The following is a 21,948-nucleotide window of genomic DNA, read 5'->3' as shown; positions in this document are numbered from 1 at the left end:
CACAAGTGAGTTTCAAAACATCAACTGTGAGTTGCAAGAATTCGAGGATTAGGTAGGTATATATATTTTTCAATATTAAAAATAATGACAAAATAAGAAGTAATATTCTATAAATTGTGCTAAATCTGTTAGATGAGCTTTTAAAAAAAAACCCAAAAAAAACATTTGATGTCGGTGCTGGGAAATTTTTTTTAAACAGGTTGTTGGGTGTGGAAAAAACCCCCTGTGAAACCCACTGACCTGTATCATGCTTACTATTTGCGGGTTGTGCAAAGGGGCCAGTGGGCCCTTTACAGCTAAATCAGAGCACTGGAGGTTTCCAACCTGACTGCGATGTCAGATGGGAGAACTAAATAAAAAACATAATTTGACAAGATAAAAAAAAAAAAAAAAAAAAAAAAAATTTTTTTTTAAATAAATAAATAAAATTAAATAAAAAAAGACGTGTTTACATGTTTGTGTTCCATGGATCACGTCTAGCTGTCAGATAACGGTGGCTCTTGCCTGACAGAACAGCTACGACCACAGTTAATTTACGCACGCATGCTTTTTGCGTATAGTTCTTGCATGTACCACAGTGACTCATGACAAATCTCAGAGGTTTTTGTCTTCCCCCAATCATATACTCAGGGGGGAGCTGCAGGGCGGGGGAAGGGGGAAACCGGTGGTTAGCCAATGGAAATGTTCTGACTGAGTCTTACTGCTCTTTAACCTACAGCAAATTAAAGAACACACCCCAGTCTTTTTTGGGTCATTTTTTATTATTTTGCCTTTGCAATATAAGCTAATATCAATACTATAAAATATCTAAATATCAGAGAACTGTTAAAATGCTGAATGCTAACTGCTAAATTAATGTCAAGCTGAATCCCAGTAACATGGTGCAGCATAAATATATGTAAAATGATCCCAGCTGCATTATACCCTGTCATTATGTATCAGCACTGTCAATATGTCTCATAATCATCAGGTGATCGCTTAGAACACTATACTGAGATTTTTCTAAATGGTTCACTGCTCCCTCATCTGTACTCATGCAAGTTTCGGTCTCATTTATAAAACCGCTGCTCTGATAAAAAGCAAAAAAGGTGGGGAGACGAGAAGAAAAGAGAGGAGCGGTAAAGGGCATGACCGTCTCATCCCACCCCCTCACTTAGAAGTTTAAACAGTTCCCTCGTAGTCATGCACTACCGCTCTCTGAATGAACAAACCCTGCGTGTTTGTTGGGTGAGAACTTTGTGTCTCCAAAACAGGGCTGGAGAGATCTTTCATTTCAACTAAAATGAAAACATGGAAATTAACAAAAACATTTTTTCCTTTTAAACACCCCAAAGCGACAGACTAAGTGAACAACTGTGTACAGAAGCCACACAGCTGTGGGTTCACCTCTGACAGAAAAAAAATAAAATAAAATAAAATCTGACAAGTACACACTTATTCTTTTGAAACTCATTCATCTTTTAGAATTAAAGTTCACTGAGAAGCAAATGATGGCAATAGAGTTGTTGGGGAAGTGCACTGGTCTCTTATTACAAGACAGACATTGACACAACTCTGAATGTGTCAAGGTGGAAGTGGTGTGTGTTGTGAGGCTGCAGATAGATGACAAGATTTTTTTTTTTTTCTGATGGTTACCAAGGCTGCAGAATATCTATGTGCATGTGTATTTATAGTATAATGATCTAGACACCGGACACCATTTTGAAGCATCAATCAACAGAAACATAAACACAATTATTAACTAGATGATTGTCAGACATATTATTTTAACAGTAATAAATCCCGTAGGCATAACATCTTATATCCATCTCATATTGACATATTTCTTTGATCAATGAGAAAAACTTTGGGGGCAACTCCTCCAAACAAATGTTACCGCAGCTACCGTGTCGATTGAAACTACGTCAATGGGATGGATACATCACTCGCCACTGATTAGTTAGGGCCAAACAAAAGAGCCACAACAATTTTGAAATCAGATAACTTCGCAACAATGTCAGACTGAACGAATTAAGTGAAACAAAATGGCAATTCAGCCTGATTATCAGGCTACAAATGTTCATATTGTGCCATAAGTTACATTCTTTGCTGTTTTTCCAAAGTGTTGACTAGGTCTGCAATTGTTGAATACTTTCATTATGGATTAATCTGATGATTATTTTCATGATGAATCATTTGGCCTAAAACATATCAGAAAATTGTGAATAAACGCTTAACACAGTTTCCCAGAGCCCAGTGTGACGTCTTTGAATTGCTTATTTTGTCACACCAACAGTGTTGTTATATAGCCGGTTTACAAATATATTAAACAAAGCAAGCAGCAAATCCTCACATTTGAGAGGCTGGAATTGGGGAATATTTGGCACTTTTTACTTGATAAATGACTTAAATTGATTTAAAAATGTCGACTAACCAGTTTATGAACTTTCAGTTCTAGGATTGACACTAAAAAGCTGATGGAAAACACACTGCAGACATTCATTAAAGAAATCACATGCACAGAGAGGTCACAAAGGGACACCGTGAAGCTGACACAACTACCATTTAAGTTTAAAATGCTACATGTGGCAAAGGTATATTGTGCCACATCTATTATGAAACCTTGTAAACAGTGTACTTTTGGGCTGAATTGTGTTTGTGTGTTTCCGTCTGACCTCATTCTTGAGCTCAGCAATCTGGTCCCGGAGCTGGGTGATGTACTGTCTGGAGTCTGAGTGGTTCAGCTGGCCCTGGATCAGCCCTTCCTCCTTCTGACAAACACACAAACACACAAACACACACACACACACACACACACACACACAGGTTTAAGGACAGAGTCTCTTCACTATTACAATACTGTTAAAACAGTGAGTTCATTGACTCTATATTTAGATCCAAACGGCTACATGCACAGATTATAGGCACGTACAAGGATGCATCCATGCAGACACAGAGGCACACAAACACACACCTGTATCTCGAGTTCAGCGATCTTCTGCCTGAGTTCAGCCACGGCAGCCATACTGTCTGCTTCCCTCAGTCGCACTGCCATCACCTCCTCTTTACTCTACATGTATGAGGGGAGAGGGAGGGGAGTTGAAAGAAAGAAAGATTACTGTGGATGACAATGGTATACTGGATTTCAGTGATGGATGGTGTTGATGCATCATAAACTGTCTCGGTCCCTCCATCTACATCCTGCTCTGTCCTCCATTTCTCATTCCAGGCATCTGTTGTTGCATCTGTCCTTCTTTTGTGGATTTGAATCCCAGAATTTGCAGTACAACCAGACTCTGCCCATTTCTCATCTATTTTCTTTCTATCCTCTTCTTTCCCTTTTTCTTTTAAAACTCAGTTTCGTCTCATTTACTGCTGTTTTCCATCTAGCTATTAGTGTCTCTACTGTATGGTCATATCTTTTACGTTTCGTTAAGCGTGAGCAGAAAATGTTGCTCTCCCCGTCAATCAGTCTCTCTCCTCAGGTTCTCGCTAACTCCTTCTCCTCCTCTCTCTCCTCCCCATCCAGACCTTGCAGTCGGACTCCGCCTGCTTCCTTTTCATCTCGTTGAGTTGGGCCTGGAGAGCTTTGTTCTGATTGGCCAGCATCTGGAGCCGGTCCTGCATGGCGGAGCGTTCCTGCTCGTGGCGACCAATCAGCTTGCTGTGGATCTGGTTCTACAGTGGAGGAAGTCAAAGGTGTCAATCATTTAGTCTGTGAAATGTAAGGAAATTGTAAAAAAAACCAAACAGACCATAAAGCCCAAAGCCCAATGTAACATCCGGAAGTGACTCATTTTGTGAAGCTGACACCAGCGAATATTTGGCATTATGGCTGTTAAAAGACTGGTGATTAACTTTGTCAAAGTTGTTGTCAATTATCAGTCAATCACTTTAGCACTAGAGAGGTGAAAAAAAACATACAATATGTCATTTACTATTATTATTTGCTGCATTATCCTGACACCACAGGGATGTTCTGCTTTTGTCATTTTTATTAAAAAAATTGATGAAATGCTTGAAACAAATTAAACGGCACTGACGACTTCTACACCATATATCTGCCTATGTAAGAAAAGGACTTGGCTGTTTGTATAGCCTTCCATGACTGACTGACAGTGCGTAGCTGTGCAGTGTGTCTGGCTGACCTGGCTCTCCAGCTGCAGGGCTTTTAGTTTGACCTCTCGGAGCTCAGCCTGGGCCTGGGCCTCCCTCAGTCTGACCGTCATCAGTTTGTCCTGCAGCTCATTCATGGCGTTCTTCTTCGGCGATTCCTTCCAGTGGCCGCCCCCACCACCTGTGCCGCTTCCACGGGACATGTGATGCTGCAGAAACGGCGTGACCGGTGAGCAAGTGTACAGGTGGGGCACATGAACACGCGTACGCATGTAGTTTATAGAGATACAGCACGGGTTTGCGTGTGTTACCTGCCAGCGCTGGTTGAGCTCAGTGACGGTGTCCTGCATCTCCCGGAAGGAACGCAGCGTCTCCAGCTCCCTCAGCTTCATTTGCTTCACCTCCTCCTGCAGAGCCGCCATGTTGTTCTCATCAGGAAGGCAGCTGCTCCTCTGGATGGACAAAACATTTCATGATTACGGTTTAACAGGACTAAATTGTCGGCAGCAATGATACCTCTGTGAGGTTGTTGTAGGAGAAAGGAAATGTACTTAACATGTTTATTAGACCTCTAGGATGCACGCAATACATTTTGGTTAGAAATACTGAATGTAAACATACATTAACCTTTGTTTGTTTAAGGAGGAATTACCATGTTCGATCATCTCAGTTTAGTGTGTTAGCATGCTAACATTTTCCACTTAGCACTAAATGCCAACTCTGCTGAGGAAATATTGTATTTGGTCAGTATTGGACCAGTTGTACGATTGACGTGATGATGGCACTAGAGGAAAAGTTAAGGGGTGAACAAAGTTATTACAATTCATCCTGAAGGGGACGTGAATGTCTGTACCATATTTCATGGCAATTTATCAAATACTGTAGTTGTGGAGACATTTCGGTCAATGCCACAAAAGTAAGCCTGTCCCTGCTGCTAGAGGATAAGTTAGGGGATCGACAAAAGTCAGAGCTTCGCAACGACTGGCCAACAGACTCCATGGAGCTGCGAACGTGACTAAAAACCAGGAGGTCCAGGAATATCAAAAAAAATTGTACAAGAAAAGACTGACAGAGACATATTTGCCTTTTCTAGCTTTCACTTTTACATTACAGTAAAACATCAAAAGGAGAAAGAGCTGTTGTGTCCTAACACCTCAAGATGTAAAACCAAAAGCTTGACGCCTGAAATGTGCCCTTTCCATTGTGAAATTTACAGTAAAATAATTTTTCACACATTCACAGATCCACGCCTGCTGCCGCTGCTCACACTCTCTTTTCTCTCACACACTTAAGATTTCTGTCTGTAAGCCCACCTTCTCCAGGTCCAGCACCTTGTCTTGCATTTCCTTCAGTGCTCCGAGCAGCTCAGCCTCTTGGAGTCTGGACTGCTCAAGCTGGGTCTGCAGACTGCTCACAAACTGCTCTGTGTACTGAAACAAACATCACTGGTATTACCTGGGTGTACTGCATCCCAGGTCAGTGGGGCCTGACACCAACTTTGATCATTTTATTGATCAGTTTTTTTGAGACTGTGTTACTGTGCAGATATTTACTAACTGAGAACATTAGTAAGTTGACCGGAGTGGTTTTGTTTGGTCAGTTTTCATTCTGTCATACGCAGACTAGTTGAGTAGGGCTTCAGCTCAGCTAGGATTACCACAGTGACTCAGCGGGTGTGAATTTTTTTTTGCTGCTGTTTTATCTCTTTCTGTTTCTTTTGCTGAGTATTCACACACTGTCATTTGACTCCTGAATCCTTGTATGCCCTTTGGCATTTTTACCCTGAGAGCTAATATTGACATCAATGTGGGAATTTATTTTTCTGCACACAAGCTACGTTTGGGGGAAGGCAGCAGGAAATTTGCAGCAATACATTTGTTTCCTTCGCTGTAGCCACAAAGCAAACAAGGTTTATTGCGTTATTCCTCATTTCTGTAACAAATAAATCAAGAGCACCAATTACAACATGCCACTTTCAGCCCCGATCATGATTATCTTCTTACGGCAACAAAAAGACAACTGTTAAAAAGGCCTTTAATTTTGTCTGAGGCCCAAACAATGTCAATCTCGATTTTTCTGCTCTGTGACTGATATTCCCAGCAGTTAGCATGTCGGTAGAGAAGTCCGGCTTCAAAGCTGCAGATCAACAAAATTAAGTTGGTATCAAGCGACACTTGCCCCACTGACTCAGAGTGATGTCAGAATATCGAAAGCTACTGTACATTTTCCTGTCACCACATCAAAGTGAAAATACAAAGTTATAGGTGTGAGAGCAGCAGAAAAGGAGAAGGCTGAGTGGAAAAATACTTTCCTACGAGGAAAAAAAAAAAAGATTGAAATTGGGCAAGTACATAGGCTGAGCAAAAGAGTCTAGATTTGTCATTTCGGGTATCTAAGTCTTGGTTATCAAAGAGAACCGTGAGTGTCTGGGGGTGTGTGAACTCTGGTGTGTGATGGGTGCTAGTAATCTGAGCTGGAATAAAATGAGCTCTCACAATGGCACCCTTCACGAGGGCGTGTATTTTTTTTTTATTTAAAGTCTTTTGCTTGCTCTTCATTCTGTGTGAATGTAGACAGAATATAAAAAAAGGGAAGTTCAACGTATGAATTCAGATTTTTTTTTTTAAATTCTGACATCTTATTGTGTTTGTTGAGGTGAATTTTAATTGTAAATCCCTTTATAAAGACCACCGGTCCTGACCACAAGGGTTTATTTTTTTTTCCAGGATACCAAAGTGGTGGTTGGAACAAACAGAACAGGCATTCCTGCTCTTACAAACCTATTCATTATAAACAGCTGCTAGTGTATGTAGAAAAATAACTGAATAGCAGTCCCTGTGTGCTCTTCCCAAGTTAGAAATAATGTGGTCTTATATTCCTAATTAATTTGATCACCAACAGCATCATATGTTATGGTATAATAGCACCATAAACAATGTTTAGGCATAGAAGATTATTCAGTCTTCTGGACATATATACGAGTCTTTCAAAATCCAGGATGTCGAGCTTTCAGATCCTTTATGTTAGCACAGTGAATTTCAAACTAAATGGTGACTAAGAGGTTAAAGTGCTGACTTTCAGCTGTCAGAGCGTTTAAAGGTTTTGAAGGTGGTCATGACCATGTTGGATGAAAATTGTAGAACTCATAGCCCTTTTTCTGGATGGAAACATCCAACAGTTTAATTGAGAGTAAGCGCTAAAACCGACTAGCTGCTTAATTTAAATTCAGAACTGGAACAAATCTGTCCAAAGACTAACAGTCACAGCAAGCTGACCTTTGCAGTCACTCATTTCCTCTAAGCTTCATGTGGAAACATAACTGTGTGAGTCGGCTCTTTGCTGACAACAAATGTAAATGCACTGAGGAAAAGATCAAAGTTCAGCCTCTTTATTTTGTTTTTAGAAAAACCGTGTCTTAACGTTGCTGGAACAATAATGCAACCTAAAAAAACAGAAAAGCTTTTCAGTCCGCTGATGGAGCTAGTTTCCATTTTCATGCTGCGGCATTTTAGCTGGCATCTTTTGTCGCCTTCATGTCACAGAAATATTTAAAAATAATCTAAAACGAACTGCATCTTAAATGATCGTACAACTCACTTGTTTTCTCTGACATGTTTCTCGATCGGAAAACCGTATATTTTGTGGTTATTTCCTCATTCGTTTATCTCCTCCTGTCTGGCACTGAATTCTTCTACTACTCCCACTAAGACAATAATATATTCTATTTATAGAGCACTTCTTAAAATTCTAAAAGTCTCTTACATGACAAATTACAAATAGCAAATGTAATGTAAAATTAATTGAACAGATCATTGCAACTGTACCACTGCTATATGCCAAAAATATGAGAAAGCCTGAAAAATGTCTAACATGCTCAAACTAGAGGACAGGGGTGTGAGGAACAAAAAAACTTTAATACAATCTGTGTATTGAAAATTTCTGGTCTTGCTGTCAACACCTTCCCTGTGGTTGGGTTGCAAAATGGATCTTTTGGTGTCTTGTGTTGCATACATTTAAAATTCAACAAATTTCCACTGAAGTCTTAAGACAATCAGTGTTGCAATTAATTCATTCAAGTCGAACACTGGCTGCTCTAAATCTGACCGAGGACCAACTGTATCGTGTAAGATGACTTGACAGCTTTAAGAGAAGTCTGAACTTTCTTGGGCAAATGTTCTGCCGACCTTATGTATGTTATTAAAGGAATAGTTCAACATTTTGGGAAATACAATTGTTTGCTCTCTTGCCGGCAGTAAGTTGAGAGTTGAGATTGATGCAACTCTCAAATCTAAATGTTTAGAGCAAACAGTCTGTTTGTTTAATCCATACAAAATGTGAAAACAACATTTATGTTTAATATGGATTTAACAAACGGGATACTAGCGTGTTTTGATTAGTGAGCTTTAGAGGTTCTGGTAGGTGGATTTCTCTACCTACGGACAGAGCCAGGCTAGCTGTTTCCAACTCTTTCCAGTCTTTGTGCTAAGCTAAGCTAAGTGGCTGTAGCTTTATATTTAACCAGCAGACATGGGAGTGGATTTAATTTCCTCATCAGTAAAAAAAAAAAAAAAATTCCCAAAAAGTCCAACTCGTTCTTTAAGTAAGTAATCAAGATTGAAGAATGGGTTTTGGCATATTTTCTCTATTTTAACACTATAAGGACTTTTTAGTTTTCTCTGTCTTTTTCTGTCTGAATCTGGACTGTTGATTTTGAACACAAAAGCTGCCCAGATTTTGAAATCAGTTAACCTTTCCTGACCTCATGATGACCTTGACCCGTTACCTAATAGATTCAACGGAGACAATTAACAGCGGATTAACAGCTTCTGCTTTGAGAAAAAAAAACTGTATTGCATAAACACCCTAGTCAACATTGTTTATATTGCTACCATAGCGTTAACGTGGAGATTCTGGGTTGATATTTACCCTCTGCTGCTGCAGCTCCCTGATGGTGTCCTGTGCTTTCTCGAGGCTCTCGCTGGCTGTGTTGCACTGCTGCCTCACCACTGCCAGCTCACGCTTGATCACGTAGTTCTCCTCTGCTTCCTGGGCCCTTGTCACCTGACCCTGGAACAGCAGGTCAGAGCAGGACAGGGATCAAGATCAGCTGTCGAGTTTAAACTTTTAAATGTAGAGAAAAGGGTAATTCTGTATGACGCTTAAGGGGAACTTTGCTACATGGTACATGGCAGTCTTTTTAAGCTTTAAAGGAATAGTTCAAAATTTCATAAAATAAGTTTACTCGCTTTCTTGCCGAGAGTTAGTGAGAAGACTAGTACCTGATAGCCTGGGTCTGTCTGAAAGTAACAAAAATCCATGTATGAGCACATCTAAAGCTCACGAATTAACAGGGTCTGTAAAGGCCTGTCTGGGACTGCAGCCAGCCACGAAATAGTCATAACAACCCCCATAAAACCCAAGTATGTCGTTTTAATGCTTTGGTTTTCTTAAAAATTAAACAAACAAGATATAACATGTTAATTTTTGAGCTTTACATGTGCTGGTAGGTGGATTTTGTTACCTTTGGACAGCGCTAGGCTAGCTGTTTCTCCTTGTTTCCACTCTTTATGCTAAGCTAATGTAATTGTCTCCTGGTAGTAGCCTTATATTTAGCGTATAGACAAGTGCTGCTTCTTTTCTAACTCTCTGCAAGAAAGCAAATAAGTTTGTTTGACATTTTGGTAAACTAAAGGTATTTATGATAATATTGTGTAATAGTACATGCCACATGCAGGGATTGTACAACCTCATATTAAAATTTCCATCATAGATGAATAACAGTACATGCACTCAGGGATTACAGGACGGTCTTTTGGCCTGAACTTATGTACAACATAAACAATACTCTTTCGTGCACTTTTGCCTGGTTATAGTTAAGGAGAGAAAGAGAAGCAGTGCAAAAAGAGAGCAAAAAGATGAGGAGGACAGCGAGGTCAGTGGGAAAGTGGTTTACAGTACTCTACCTGTATCAGTCTGTCTGCCAGAGCGGCACTCTCCTACAGCGCAACAAAGGAGAGGAACAAGAGGATGAAAAAAAAGATGAAGAGAGTGAAAGTGGGACACCAGGGAGGACAAACCACATAAAACCCAAGCGGAAATTCAAGGAAAAGAAAGAAACAGGATCATAGATTTGGGAACCAATCATTTGAAACAAATGTAGAGGATTGCAGAGAAGATTGGGAAGAAAAAAAGAGGCAGCAGTGAGATCACTCAGAAAAAGTATTTCACAGAGGAGGAGAAGATTAAAAATGGCAGTCTCTCTCAATAGCAGAGCGCTGGAGCAGACGGAAAAAAACAAAACAACCTTGCGTGCAAATGGGACCAATCATAAGCATCCGCACCCACACACCCACACACACCCACATACACCCACACACGAAGTAGCTTCTCAAGGTAAGAAAACCGATAACAGAAAAGGAGCACACAAATTTCAACCTGCAGCATTATCTCATCACAGTGTTTAACCACATCTGATCAAAATGTGAAGAATCCTCTGCTGAGCAAACTGGCTGTTTCGTTTCAGTGATCCTGCATAAAACTGATTCATATTAGTATTTAGATAAGCTGGAATCAAAGTCCATCTCTTACCTTCTCCAGCGTCTCAATCCTCTGCTTCAGCAGCCTGTTTTCTGTGCGTAATCTCTGAGCAGAGACAGTAAGAGGGAAGAGGTACCGAGGAGTCATTTTGTATGGCCTATTCATTTTTGTACTAAAACTGTTTAAAATCCACATCATGCATAAAATACACACACCCTGCTGAGCACACACACACACACACACACACACACACACCTTGATCTCAATTTGCTCCTCCATCTCTTTGTTCTTGATTGTGGTGTATTCTTTCTCAAGTCTGATAAAAAATAAACAAAAACAGATTACGCAACATTACAACATTTGAATGATGAAAAAAAAAAGAAGCCATGCTAGGATGATTTGTGTTCCATGTGAATTATATAGAAGAGGAAAATGCCTCTTCCTGGTGTACCATCCACTCAACACATAACTTAAAAAACAAAACAAGCACACGTCAAACACTGGATATGAGTGTGCTTCGCTGTAAAAACCTCAGCATTAATAGGACAGAAATACAAATTGCCCCGGGCTTCATAAAACCCGTCCAGCCCGAGTCTCACTAACTGTTGGTTGAGTAATAAGCGCTCTTACTTCTTCATCCTCTTGGGGTTGTATTTGACCAGGTAGGCCCTGAGGATCAGCTTGTCTGGGCAGCTGTCAAACTGGTGGGGGATCACCTTCTGGAAATGCTGCCAGACCCAGGGGGAAACAGACACAAGATTAGAGAGCTCGGGACTGACGAAGATGCTCATTCATATTTAATGAAGGAGCTTGCAGATACATTTTAGAGGAGTGAACAAGAGCGGCGATGCGTCTACGGTGGCTTTGTGGCGAGTCAGCAGCTGCTGCATTTTTGGAACAATGACTGTCCTGATATTCGGTGATTGACAGACAGTACACCACATTTATGTTGCACTCATAATTAAAAACATGCACAATCACTCAAGCCCATGATTCACTGAATCATATCACCTGTGTTACCATTTGCACTTCAGGCTGCTGACATGAATTTTATCTTGGGTTATAAAGCAATGATTGAATTGACTGACTGAATTGAGACTTTAGCTTCAGAAAATTCTGCGTCCAAAATCTACCACCAAAATACAGAGTGAAACATCTCTGGCAACTGTTCCTACAGGATGGGCAATAGATAAATAAATATATAAATAAAACTGTTTCTCAGTATCTGTGAATTCCGTAAGGATTTTATTATATAACAGAGCTGAATCATTAGTCAGTTAATGGATGTGATGATGATTAGCCGCTAAATTTTGCTAATCGATTGGCAAAAATGCCAAAATTTCCTGGTGCCAGTTTCCCTGACGTGAGGAGGAAACTGAATATCTTTAAGGTTTCAGACCTAATGAAATAAAAAAATGCATTTTAATAAAAATTAATAAAACAAAGAATTTGAAGATGCCACTTTAAGCTTTGGGAAATTATAATGGCCACTTTTCACTATTTTCTGACATTTTATCAGGAAAACAGTTCATTTCAGTTGAAATCAAGCGAATAATCGACAGATAAATCAATGATGAAAATAATAGTTATAGGTAGTTGCAGCTTTATTTTACACTGCCTCTTACCCAAACAGCAAGAGAGAAAAGAAATATATAAAGAGTTTAAAGACAAAAGAAATGCAATAACCGGACAAACATCCCAAAAGCTGAGAGGTACAACCTTTATTTTTTTTCCCAGGTATTGTCTCTAACTAGAGATCAGATATATTTATACAATTCATACAAATCAAGATCTAATTCACCTGTTTGATGGGATTTTATTAAGGAGCAACAAATGCATTTTTTCAGTAACTGTCTCCCTTGTGGCTGCTATCACAGCTGCTGCATCCGGATCATGAAAGATACACGTAATAGACAATAAGCTTTACAAACATAGTGTTAAAATCAACGTCATGACAGTGTTTCACTACATATAAAACACTGATACACAAGTATGTCATAGCCTCATCAAATGTGTGATTGTTTATATTTTAAATTACTGTAAGCAACTGGAGGCGCCTTCGTTTTGTATAGTCAAAGCACTTTTGTAGTTCCGAAGGTTCAAAAGTGGAGCAATGTGTGTGAGTCTGTACATGAACCTCGTGTCTGCAGAAGGAGGCATAAAGCTTCGGCAGTTTACCTGTGACATGCCCTCCATGTCCAGCTGAATGAGGTCAGTCTGGTTGTACTGAAGGATGGCCAGGCCCACACGGAAGATAATCTCCAGACCCTGCAGACAGGTAGTATATTTTATTATATGTGCTTAGTAAACTGAAAAAAACAGATTATCAATCTGAATACACACTGTCAAAAACATAAAATACATCTCCAGATACTTCAAAGACACGCTCAAAACATTTCCTACCTCATACATGAAAATATCAAAGATGCGAGTGGCGACAGGCAGAGGGAGGAAGGTGAGGAAAAGGGTGAGGAACCAGGATGAGGCGTACATGGATGTGTGGAAACTCTGGGACCGGAAATGGACGTTCAGCTCTGGAAGTTGCTCCTGATGTAAGAAAAAAAGAGCATGATTTCAAACCTCAAATCCCTTAAACAAACTCAAAAAGCCATGGCAGAAAAGGAAGTGTCATGCTGGAGATAGAAATCAATTATTTGCTGCCCCTCTGTGGACAAGTTTCACACTGCAAGCCTCATGTTGACAGACTCCCCCGTTTCCTCTTTACCTGTAGCAGATATTCAAACTGGTAGATGCAGAGGCCCAGCTCAGCCATGCTGGGTTTGAACAGCTCCCTCAGACGGTACTCCTGCATCAGACGCACAAAAACGCAAAACGCCTCCTCCTCAGGCATCTGGGAGGAGGTGAGGTGGGTGAGCAAAGTTTCCTCATTAATTATAAATTAACAATTGCTTATGTTGAACTGTTTTTTTACACAGTGACTCTCACTGATCACTGACTGAACCTCTAGAGACAAGTTCGCCTTGCAATTTTTCAAAAACCTGCCAAATACTGTTTTTGGCTGAGGTAATCAGAGAAATCAGGTGGGACAGATTATGATGAACATCATAACTCCCATGGTGAAGTACTGAACTGAGCTTTTCGGTAAAATGTCCCTGCAATATTTGATCATTACCTGCATAAGCAGCAAGCCAACGATGAATGCGCTGCCTTGGCAGTAGCCCACCTCTCGATCCACCAGAGAGTATGCCTGAAAAACACACACACACACACACACACACACACACACACACACACACACACACACACACACACACACACACACACACACACACACACACACACACACACACACACACACACACACACACACACACACACACACGTGAATTTGCTGTGGTCTGTATTTGTAAAAAGCAGCACAGATGACATCGGTGATCCTGACCGAAGGTTCAGACTGTGATCAATAAGGATCAACAGGTCACCAGAGGTCCTTTCATTTCCGGAGGGGTCAGCTACCAGGTAACTTGACTGATGTGTAGACGTTCAACAAGCTTGTTTGCATGGTGGTCAGCAACCACATTTCCTTGTTTCCCTAAAATCACATTTCCTTGTTTCCCTTCTCTACAGGAAGGTAAGACTCAGCCTGGGAAAATAGTTATGTTAATTACAGACACTCAGATCTTTCCAGTTCACTGCATCTTTTCCTGAATGACTGCAGACAGAAAATGTCACTCTGACTTGATAATTTTATTTCTTCATTAATAGTACTTAGTACTTACCTGTGATGAAACTAATAACTTTGATCAACAAACATATGGTGGTTCCAGTTTCTCAAATGTAAAGATTTTCTGCTTTTGTCCATTTTATATCATTGTACATTAAATATCTTTAGGATGTGGACCAACATTCGAAAGATGTCACCTTGGGCTCTGAATACATGTGATGGATTTTAAACAATTAATTACAGAAATAGTCAACATATTAAATAAACCCTATGGATGCACGGAGGTGTTATCGCTTCACATTCCTGTGCCAACAAAGGCAGTAAAGAAGAAGGCTGCTAGCTAGCAAACGAGCATGTAAACAATGCATGATGGAAAACAAAACAAAAAAAATGAGGAAGGAAATGCATTACCACATTTGTCAGACCTCAAAGATACACACAATGCATTTTGGTGAGTCCCACTGCAGTTATATGGTCAGCATCTTTAACCCTTACGCCACCAGGACATCCCAATGTTAACAATGTTAACAGCATACTTAACCTAGCAACTAACTACCTACAGCAACAGAATTTACAAAACCTACAGCTGAAGACACGTGCGCACACAAAAAAAACATGTATTCCAAAAGACACAAATCTCACCATTTCATAAATACTAAAACTGAGATATACTCAAACTGAGAGAGTCAGACCTTGGGGTGATGTGAAATGCTGCCGTGCTCACCTTCATGACGTTGAAGAGGACTTCCTGCCCTAGGCTGTCCTGGCCTTTGAAGAACTCATGCTCAGGGTAGGTGCGGGCGATGTCTCTGCGGATGAGCTTCTCGCAGGGGGAGGACATCTTCAGCAGCTCAGAGTACTGGTTCTTCACCGGCATGTCAGTGGCGTTGCCTAGCAGCTGCCAGACGATGGCCCTGAAATGATGGGGGATGCCCTTTCTGATCAACTCCTGGAGGGGGGAGAGAGAGAGAGAGAGAGAGAGAGAGAGAGAGAGAGAGAGAGAGAGAGAGAGAGACACAGAGAGAGAGAGAGAGATTAACGAGGACTAACGATAAATACTTTGCTTCTTTATGTAGAGAGGGATGCAATTTAAAACATCTCTAAGCATCTCTTGAAGAGCAAAGAGCAGGCAGATGAGAGAAGAGGAATAAATTATAGAACGATGAACAGACATATTTACAAAGACCATTCAGTATAATTTCATAATTACAGCCACTCAGTAGATTCTGATGTATCACTCCTCACAATAATTCTTGTGACAATTGTTAACGCCAAACTCTCACATATTTTTGTGTGTCTGTAGACTTTGCTTGGGTTTTCTGCTCTACCATTTTTCCCTGACTCATCTTGGCTGTCGCTTGTCTCATCCATCTTCTCTTTTTGTCAGAGGACAGGAGACCCAAAGCTTAAAGGACGGGAGAATAGGATGAAGGGAGAGGCATATTGGCGCAATGCAACTAAAAGGTATTGGTGGAATCATATTAAAACTATTGTATTAACGCGTGGCAAATGTTGCAGGCAGAGATCGTGAAGGTTTCCTTCCCAAACTCTGTTCAGTTGTAGGGGAACATCTGCAAAAACAAACCCCGGGCTCTCAGATAACACCGGGCTACATGTTTCTGACACACACATGCACACAGCTTAAAACAGACAAGTGACAAAGTCACTGTGTGTTTGCATACACGTGGCCAACAAGCCCATAAATAAAACGGTGCAGTGAGTCAGTGCCCTGTTTCTGTTTTGTTCTATAAATTGATCCAATAAACTTCCTGTGAAACCTGATCCACAAGATTTAAAAATAAAACCAGGAGGCTGATAATCTTCTTATTTTGTTCTTATTTTTAATTATATTTAATTATATATGACTCATTCTTAGGAAAATGCTGCATGTGACAGCTTTAATCTTTCATTTTCCACCTCAAGTCCCCGAACCCCACCTTCAGGAGTTTGTCCTTCTTACGTCTCCACTCCTCCCACTCGTTGACGATGCGGCCCCACAGGATCCAGGTATCCTCCTCCAGGTGTGACAGGTTGGAGGAGGCTGAGGAGCTGGACACCAGTGAGGAGCCACTGTTGCGCCGTGAGCCGCTCATTGACCGCATGGACTTGGAGTCGGCCTCCAGCAACCTGCGTGAAGAGACAGTTTATGATGATAAGAAGCCAAACTACAATTGATTATTTCAGATGGAAAAGGCACATGACCACACGGACCCGCATGTTTGTTTCACACAGACGACGGTGCACACATTGGAGATTGATAGGGAAGCTGTTTTTCTTTTGGAGGGCCAGTTAACTCAGCTAGCACTGAGTCAAACTGATGTCACACCTTTCTGACAGAAGAAAAAAAATCTATAACCATCACGAAATTTAAATGATTTAATTCCCGACCACCCCCAACTTTTGCTGCTGCCTTTGTCTGGATGTAGGGAGACTGATGGAGCGGGCGGGGCTGGGTAACGTCCTCATGTATCCAAGCTCAGTCAAGCTCAGTCAGCAGCTTTCTTTGGCATATCGTGCAATCGGTGCTTCTTCTGCTCGGCTATGGGGCTCACATAGCAACCGTAAAAACAAAAGGTAAGGTATAAATACCCCACTAGCAAAAGTGCCCCCTAGAGTTGAGCACCACCGGTTTATTGACTAATGTTAACGAGACAACATTTATCCTGCTTTTAGACCGTTGAACTACCGGCTTACAGTGCTTTATTCGACATGTCTATTTGTAAATGGACTTGAGAGGGCAATGGCTTCACATTATGCATCCAGATAATTTGGGGACCTGTTTTAATCTTCCCAAGACCCATGTGAATCACCGCCGTAGATCGTGCATGTAATAAATTGCAGTATGAACCTATTTACTAGCTTACATGAAGCAGATTTTTGTTTCGTTCAAATTGGTTTGACGGTAATCTATGAAAGTACTTGTTTGTGCTTATATTCATTTTATGGTGGTCAAAACACTATTTGCCAAACATTGAAGCAGTCAAATAAAAATATAGAAACAGATTAAAAAAGTAAAGTAACAATTGAACACTGGTGCCATATACTGCTGCCCTGTAGATGTCCATTTTGTTCCAGAGGAATTGTCTTAACATTACTATTAAAAATTAAGTTTGAAATGAAATGTAATGTTTGCAGTAGTCACACATTGCAGTTAAATTAAATGAAATTGAAGCAGTAGTGTTACAGGCAGAACAGCAGGGACCACCCTGACCTCGGCCCCAGGTGGTCATGGCTCAGCCCTGGACCTTGTGAACTCCTAGAAACGCCTCTGTTCCACATATAATACAATAAGTCCATTTTGTTAAGAAGGAGGTGGGTGGAGTATGTCTAGGTCAGGTGAGATTAGTCAGTGCGGGCCACATTTCTAGCCCCACATTTTTAATATCGTAAAACAACAAGTTATCATTTTTACACCACAGCTTTTGTATGGATTAAACAAACAAGGTATGATGTGCTCATTTGTGTCAGAGGCCGGATAGCTGGTTTCTCGTTTTCCCTCTTTATGCTAAGCTAATATGTTATCGGTATTGATCTTCTCAACTAATGCTCAGAAAGAAGTGAATAAGCATATTTCCCCAAAATGCTGAACTATTCCTTTAAATGTTTTAGTTTTTTAAATCTTTGTATTCTTTGGAGTCTGGGGCAACAGGATGGCAGGAAGCAAAGATGATGTGATTAAAGACAAAGTTCTTTTGCCTCGAGGGTGTCAGGTCAGTCCCACTTTGACCCCAAAAGTCTGATTCTTTTAAGTCACTTGACTCGAACGTCCTGCAGTCTGACCCCTCTGCTGAAACATGTGATGGGTGGTTGAACAATTGTAAAGCATGTGGCTCCTTGAACCATAAATATCACACTGCTACTCTTTTTATTTTGAAAGTGATTAAAGGCTCTGACATACTTTCTGTGTCCGCGGACAGCTGCAGACTTTTCCCCAGTCCTGCGGACGCGCGCGCACAGTTCCATTCACACTACAACTGAGGTTTTGCGTCGGTCTGGCGTTCCAAGCGTACGCATTTCCAGATCCACACTCCATTCCAGTTGGTGGCGGTAATGCACCATAACGTAGAAGAATAAGGAGAAAGAGAGAATCTTCACAGACAAGAAGGAGGAGAAGCACGCGCCCTCACATATCTGTCTCGCAGATATATGCATTTTTGACGTCAGGCATTTTCATCTCTCCCAAGTGTCTACGCGATTCCTCGTCAGGAGTTCAACGCCATTTGGCTGACTTTATATTGTTTCAAAGACGAATCTAATAAATGGGATAACGCCGGGATAACCTCTCTTCAAAACAAGAATCCATTTTGTTATCTGGGGCATGCGCGGTTGGCGCACTTGCTGTGCGTAAATTCCGCACAGTCACACATTTTGGCGTAAGGGTTTCTTCGGACCCTCATAGACATGGGTGGATGATGGACTGACATCACGCGGACCAAAGCGGACCCTCGCAGACACACGGACGCGGAAAGTTTGAATTGGCCTTTACTTTTGCAAGTTCCTGCTGGGGTTGATAAGATCTAATCAAAACAAAATGTTATTTTGCAGTGGTGGGCTATTTCAGGTGGGCATGTTTGTCAAATTTATAATTACAGACATTTTCGATGGAGAATCTGGTGCTCTTATGTGGGATCAAATGTTACCCAATACAGGGATTAAACCTCACCCTTGAATAGAAAAGTCATTTTCTAAAACATGACCGTGAAACCAGGTGATTACATTTTCAGATACTATCCCTGAAGAAATGAATCCTGAACTGATTAAATGATGAGTTCTTGAAAGAACATAGAACTGCTTTTGCTTTTCTGTATTTCTCCTTTTTGTTTTCAGTATTAAGGGGCGACAGCACCTAAATCCCTGTGTAGTATACTGTTTACCTGTGTCTGTGTTAAGTGTTGACTTTGTTCAATACCTTCTGTTCTTGCTCTGCATTTCATGCTCATTGCCATTTTTGAATTGTTTAAAGGAAGGTTTTAAAAAGATAAAAACTGACAATGTGCCCAGCCCTAGTTTATTGATTTCCCCCACACAGGATCATATTTATAAACCTCACCTGTTCAGTGTTTTCTAAAACACTAACCTACATATCCATTTTGTTACCTAATGGGTTTCTTGCAAATGAAGCCATGCAGATTTGTGATTCTGGATCAAACTGTCATTGGATTGTGGTTATAAAGTGAAACCGTATGCAAAGTCAATCCTGAGCATCAAATTCACCCCTTGTGGACTTGAAAGGTGTCTGCAAATCATTTTGTTTCATTGTTCATGGAGCATAGCTGCTGCAGTCTGCTTGGATTCATGTTTAGATCTTGTCTCTGCTATTCATCTGTAGGCAACTTTTTTTTAAAACAATCATAGTGCTACATGCACGGTCACTTTAAGCCTCATAAATACACAGTGATTTCTGATTATGTATGTGCTCTTGAAAATCAGGGAGAGATTAATTTTATAAACTCTCACGTGGTCCGTGAAGGACAGACTTTCTTCTTCAGCCTGGCACACTTCTGGGTGTTCAAGAATATATTCTCTTTATTTTCATCAAGGTAATTCATTGAGGACAATAATGTCAGTGGTTGTTATGTAAATATTTGGCTTTTAATGCAGTAAATGTTCCCTGTATGTGATCACATCCCACACACTTTGATGTTCCTGGATGAAACTTTCAGGAAGATGAACTGCTATCTAGTTTTCTGATAACCTGTACCACCAAAAATGGACCCTAGTGATCGCATTTTTTTATCTCCCATCATGACGTTCTAATTATCTACCATATTAGACTGTGTCATTAATTAGCTGCTGTTTTGACGCTACCTTCAACCCTCATTATTATGAACAACTAAAACTAACCTCTGGGCCGCAAATCAGTCATAGTGGAACTGTAATGACTGTCTACACACAATAAGGATGGCCACTGGTCTCACCTGTTCTGCTCCTCCAGTTTGGCCAGCAGCTCCAGTTCGTCAGGACTCAGGTTCTCTGAGTCTGCTGGAGAGGCAGCCGGTGCTGACAGCACCGCATCATGGGAAGATGAGTCTGGGCTGAGCACTGGGCTTCCTGTCGACAGGGGGTCTGGGTCCATGCCGGGAGGGGAAGAAGGGCACTCTAGCTGAGGGAGAGCCCCACCAGAGGCCTCTCTTTCTGGGCTGCCGCTGGGTATAGACATTGCGGTGACGATACAGTGGGATGGGTGAAGCGGTGCAGGTGTGGCAAGAGGGTCCGGCAGTCACACTGTTGGTCCCCCTCCTAAGTGAGCCCTGCTGTCGCCTGATTGGCCCCCAGGGCTGGCCGTGGAGCCAATATGATCAGAGTTCTTCAAACCTGTCATGGATGCAGAAAAAGCTGAACGAAAATGACTGACAACAGATAATTAAGGAGCAGTAGTTAGCATGCCATCAGCAGAACTGGTGCAGCAAATACAGTATGTCCTCGAATTGCACAGAACCTACGGCTACACATTATGATCTGCCAAGAATTCTTGTTTCTTCTCTAAAAAAAAGCAACTACTGGGTACTGTATAAACATTATAACCTCCATGCAGGTAAGATTTATTACAGGGCTGTTGTGTTAGACTATCAGCATCTAACAACAGCAATAGCTAGGTACACCTTGTAAACTGGCAGCTGAGTGTAAAGCAATCAAACAGATAAACAAATGACTTCGTCGTCCTTCTCCTTTACAAAACTCCTTAAAAATTAGGCGGAGCAAAAATGTAAGATGTCATGCTTGTCTAAATGGACTGAAGACACATAAAACATACATACTACAATCCACATTATGATGCCAATAATGCCCCTCCGCACCCTGGCTCAAATAACTGCTTTGAAGGAGCAACCCTTAGTCACTCTAATGACATCATTCTGACTGAGAGCTTCGTGGTCCACCACTGCAGACAGACTCTGCTATCAGAGCTGTTCTTGTTCACACCAAGACAGACAGCCGCCCACTGATGCCTCACACAGAAACAATGCTGCTGATGTGACACCTAACTGTCCTGACCTAAAGAGAAACTCGTGACTTCTGTGTTGTATTATTTATTATCATCGTAAAGAGGAAAACCAACCTGTCAGCAGTGTTACAACCAAACCCAGTAGTTATCGCTAATGACCTGATACACCATTATTCAATTAATGTCACACTGTACGCCTTTCAAAGGGACTGTGCCTCAGTCGCACTCCTGTGCGACTAATGTGCATTCAGTGATGGTGCTACAAATTTACTGCAAACAGCTGGAGAATTTATTCAAATCTAAAGACTAATGAAATAAATTAGACGAATAATTGAGTGAGCTCAGAGAGATAAGGCGGGTGTCACACGTCTTATAAAGAGCTGTAGCCACTGGCTAGGAACAGACGGGTTAGGGCAGCTTTTAATTGTTTTCCTTCTTATGGAAACCCAGGAGCGATTTCGCAGCAAGGAAAAAGCTTTTTCAGCCAGCGGAAAATTTACCTTACGGTTGGGTTGAAGGCATTGTGGATATATTCTTGTTTGACGAGGAGTTTCAGAAATGATAAAAACAACAACAACAAACAAATAAAGATCTGTGTGTGTTTGAGGGCTCAAGCTTAAATTGATTACTTCCAGTGATTAAGGGCATGCGAGGCATTTGTGTCTTGAGCGCATTCAACTTACAAATG

General features: G+C 41.1%; 1 protein-coding gene across 4 annotated transcripts in view; it reads right to left on the bottom strand.

The window, feature by feature from the left end:
- Nucleotides 1-21,948, bottom strand: part of evi5l (ecotropic viral integration site 5 like) — a 37,575-nt gene that overhangs the window by 3,023 nt on the left and 12,604 nt on the right. For 2 of the 4 annotated variants that reach the window (XM_040146777.1, XM_040146776.1), the window contains exons 2-18: nucleotides 20,236-20,632; nucleotides 16,255-16,444; nucleotides 15,042-15,266; nucleotides 13,766-13,840; nucleotides 13,358-13,483; nucleotides 13,036-13,179; nucleotides 12,811-12,900; nucleotides 11,263-11,360; nucleotides 10,888-10,948; nucleotides 10,684-10,737; nucleotides 9,022-9,162; nucleotides 5,409-5,525; nucleotides 4,407-4,547; nucleotides 4,128-4,304; nucleotides 3,511-3,657; nucleotides 2,954-3,049; nucleotides 2,655-2,750 (exon numbers count right to left, since the gene is read on the bottom strand). In XM_040146777.1, coding sequence (XP_040002711.1) covers nucleotides 2,655-2,750; nucleotides 2,954-3,049; nucleotides 3,511-3,657; nucleotides 4,128-4,304; nucleotides 4,407-4,547; nucleotides 5,409-5,525; nucleotides 9,022-9,162; nucleotides 10,684-10,737; nucleotides 10,888-10,948; nucleotides 11,263-11,360; nucleotides 12,811-12,900; nucleotides 13,036-13,179; nucleotides 13,358-13,483; nucleotides 13,766-13,840; nucleotides 15,042-15,266; nucleotides 16,255-16,444; nucleotides 20,236-20,477 — 2,220 coding nt within the window. In that variant the 5' untranslated portion in view covers nucleotides 20,478-20,632. Of the gene's footprint in view, nucleotides 1-2,654; nucleotides 2,751-2,953; nucleotides 3,050-3,382; nucleotides 3,658-4,127; nucleotides 4,305-4,406; nucleotides 4,548-5,408; nucleotides 5,526-9,021; nucleotides 9,163-10,683; nucleotides 10,738-10,887; nucleotides 10,949-11,262; nucleotides 11,361-12,810; nucleotides 12,901-13,035; nucleotides 13,180-13,357; nucleotides 13,484-13,765; nucleotides 13,841-15,041; nucleotides 15,267-16,254; nucleotides 16,445-20,235; nucleotides 20,633-21,948 lie in introns of those variants that run through there. The other 2 variants (XR_005708996.1, XM_040146778.1) reach the window with 2 other exon arrangements.

Source organism: Xiphias gladius, chromosome 15 (genome assembly GCF_016859285.1).
Source record: "Xiphias gladius isolate SHS-SW01 ecotype Sanya breed wild chromosome 15, ASM1685928v1, whole genome shotgun sequence".
Lineage (NCBI taxonomy): Eukaryota > Metazoa > Chordata > Actinopteri > Istiophoriformes > Xiphiidae > Xiphias > Xiphias gladius.
The sequence above is the reverse complement of the archived record's forward strand: the minus strand, read 5'-3'. Positions and strand labels throughout refer to the sequence as shown.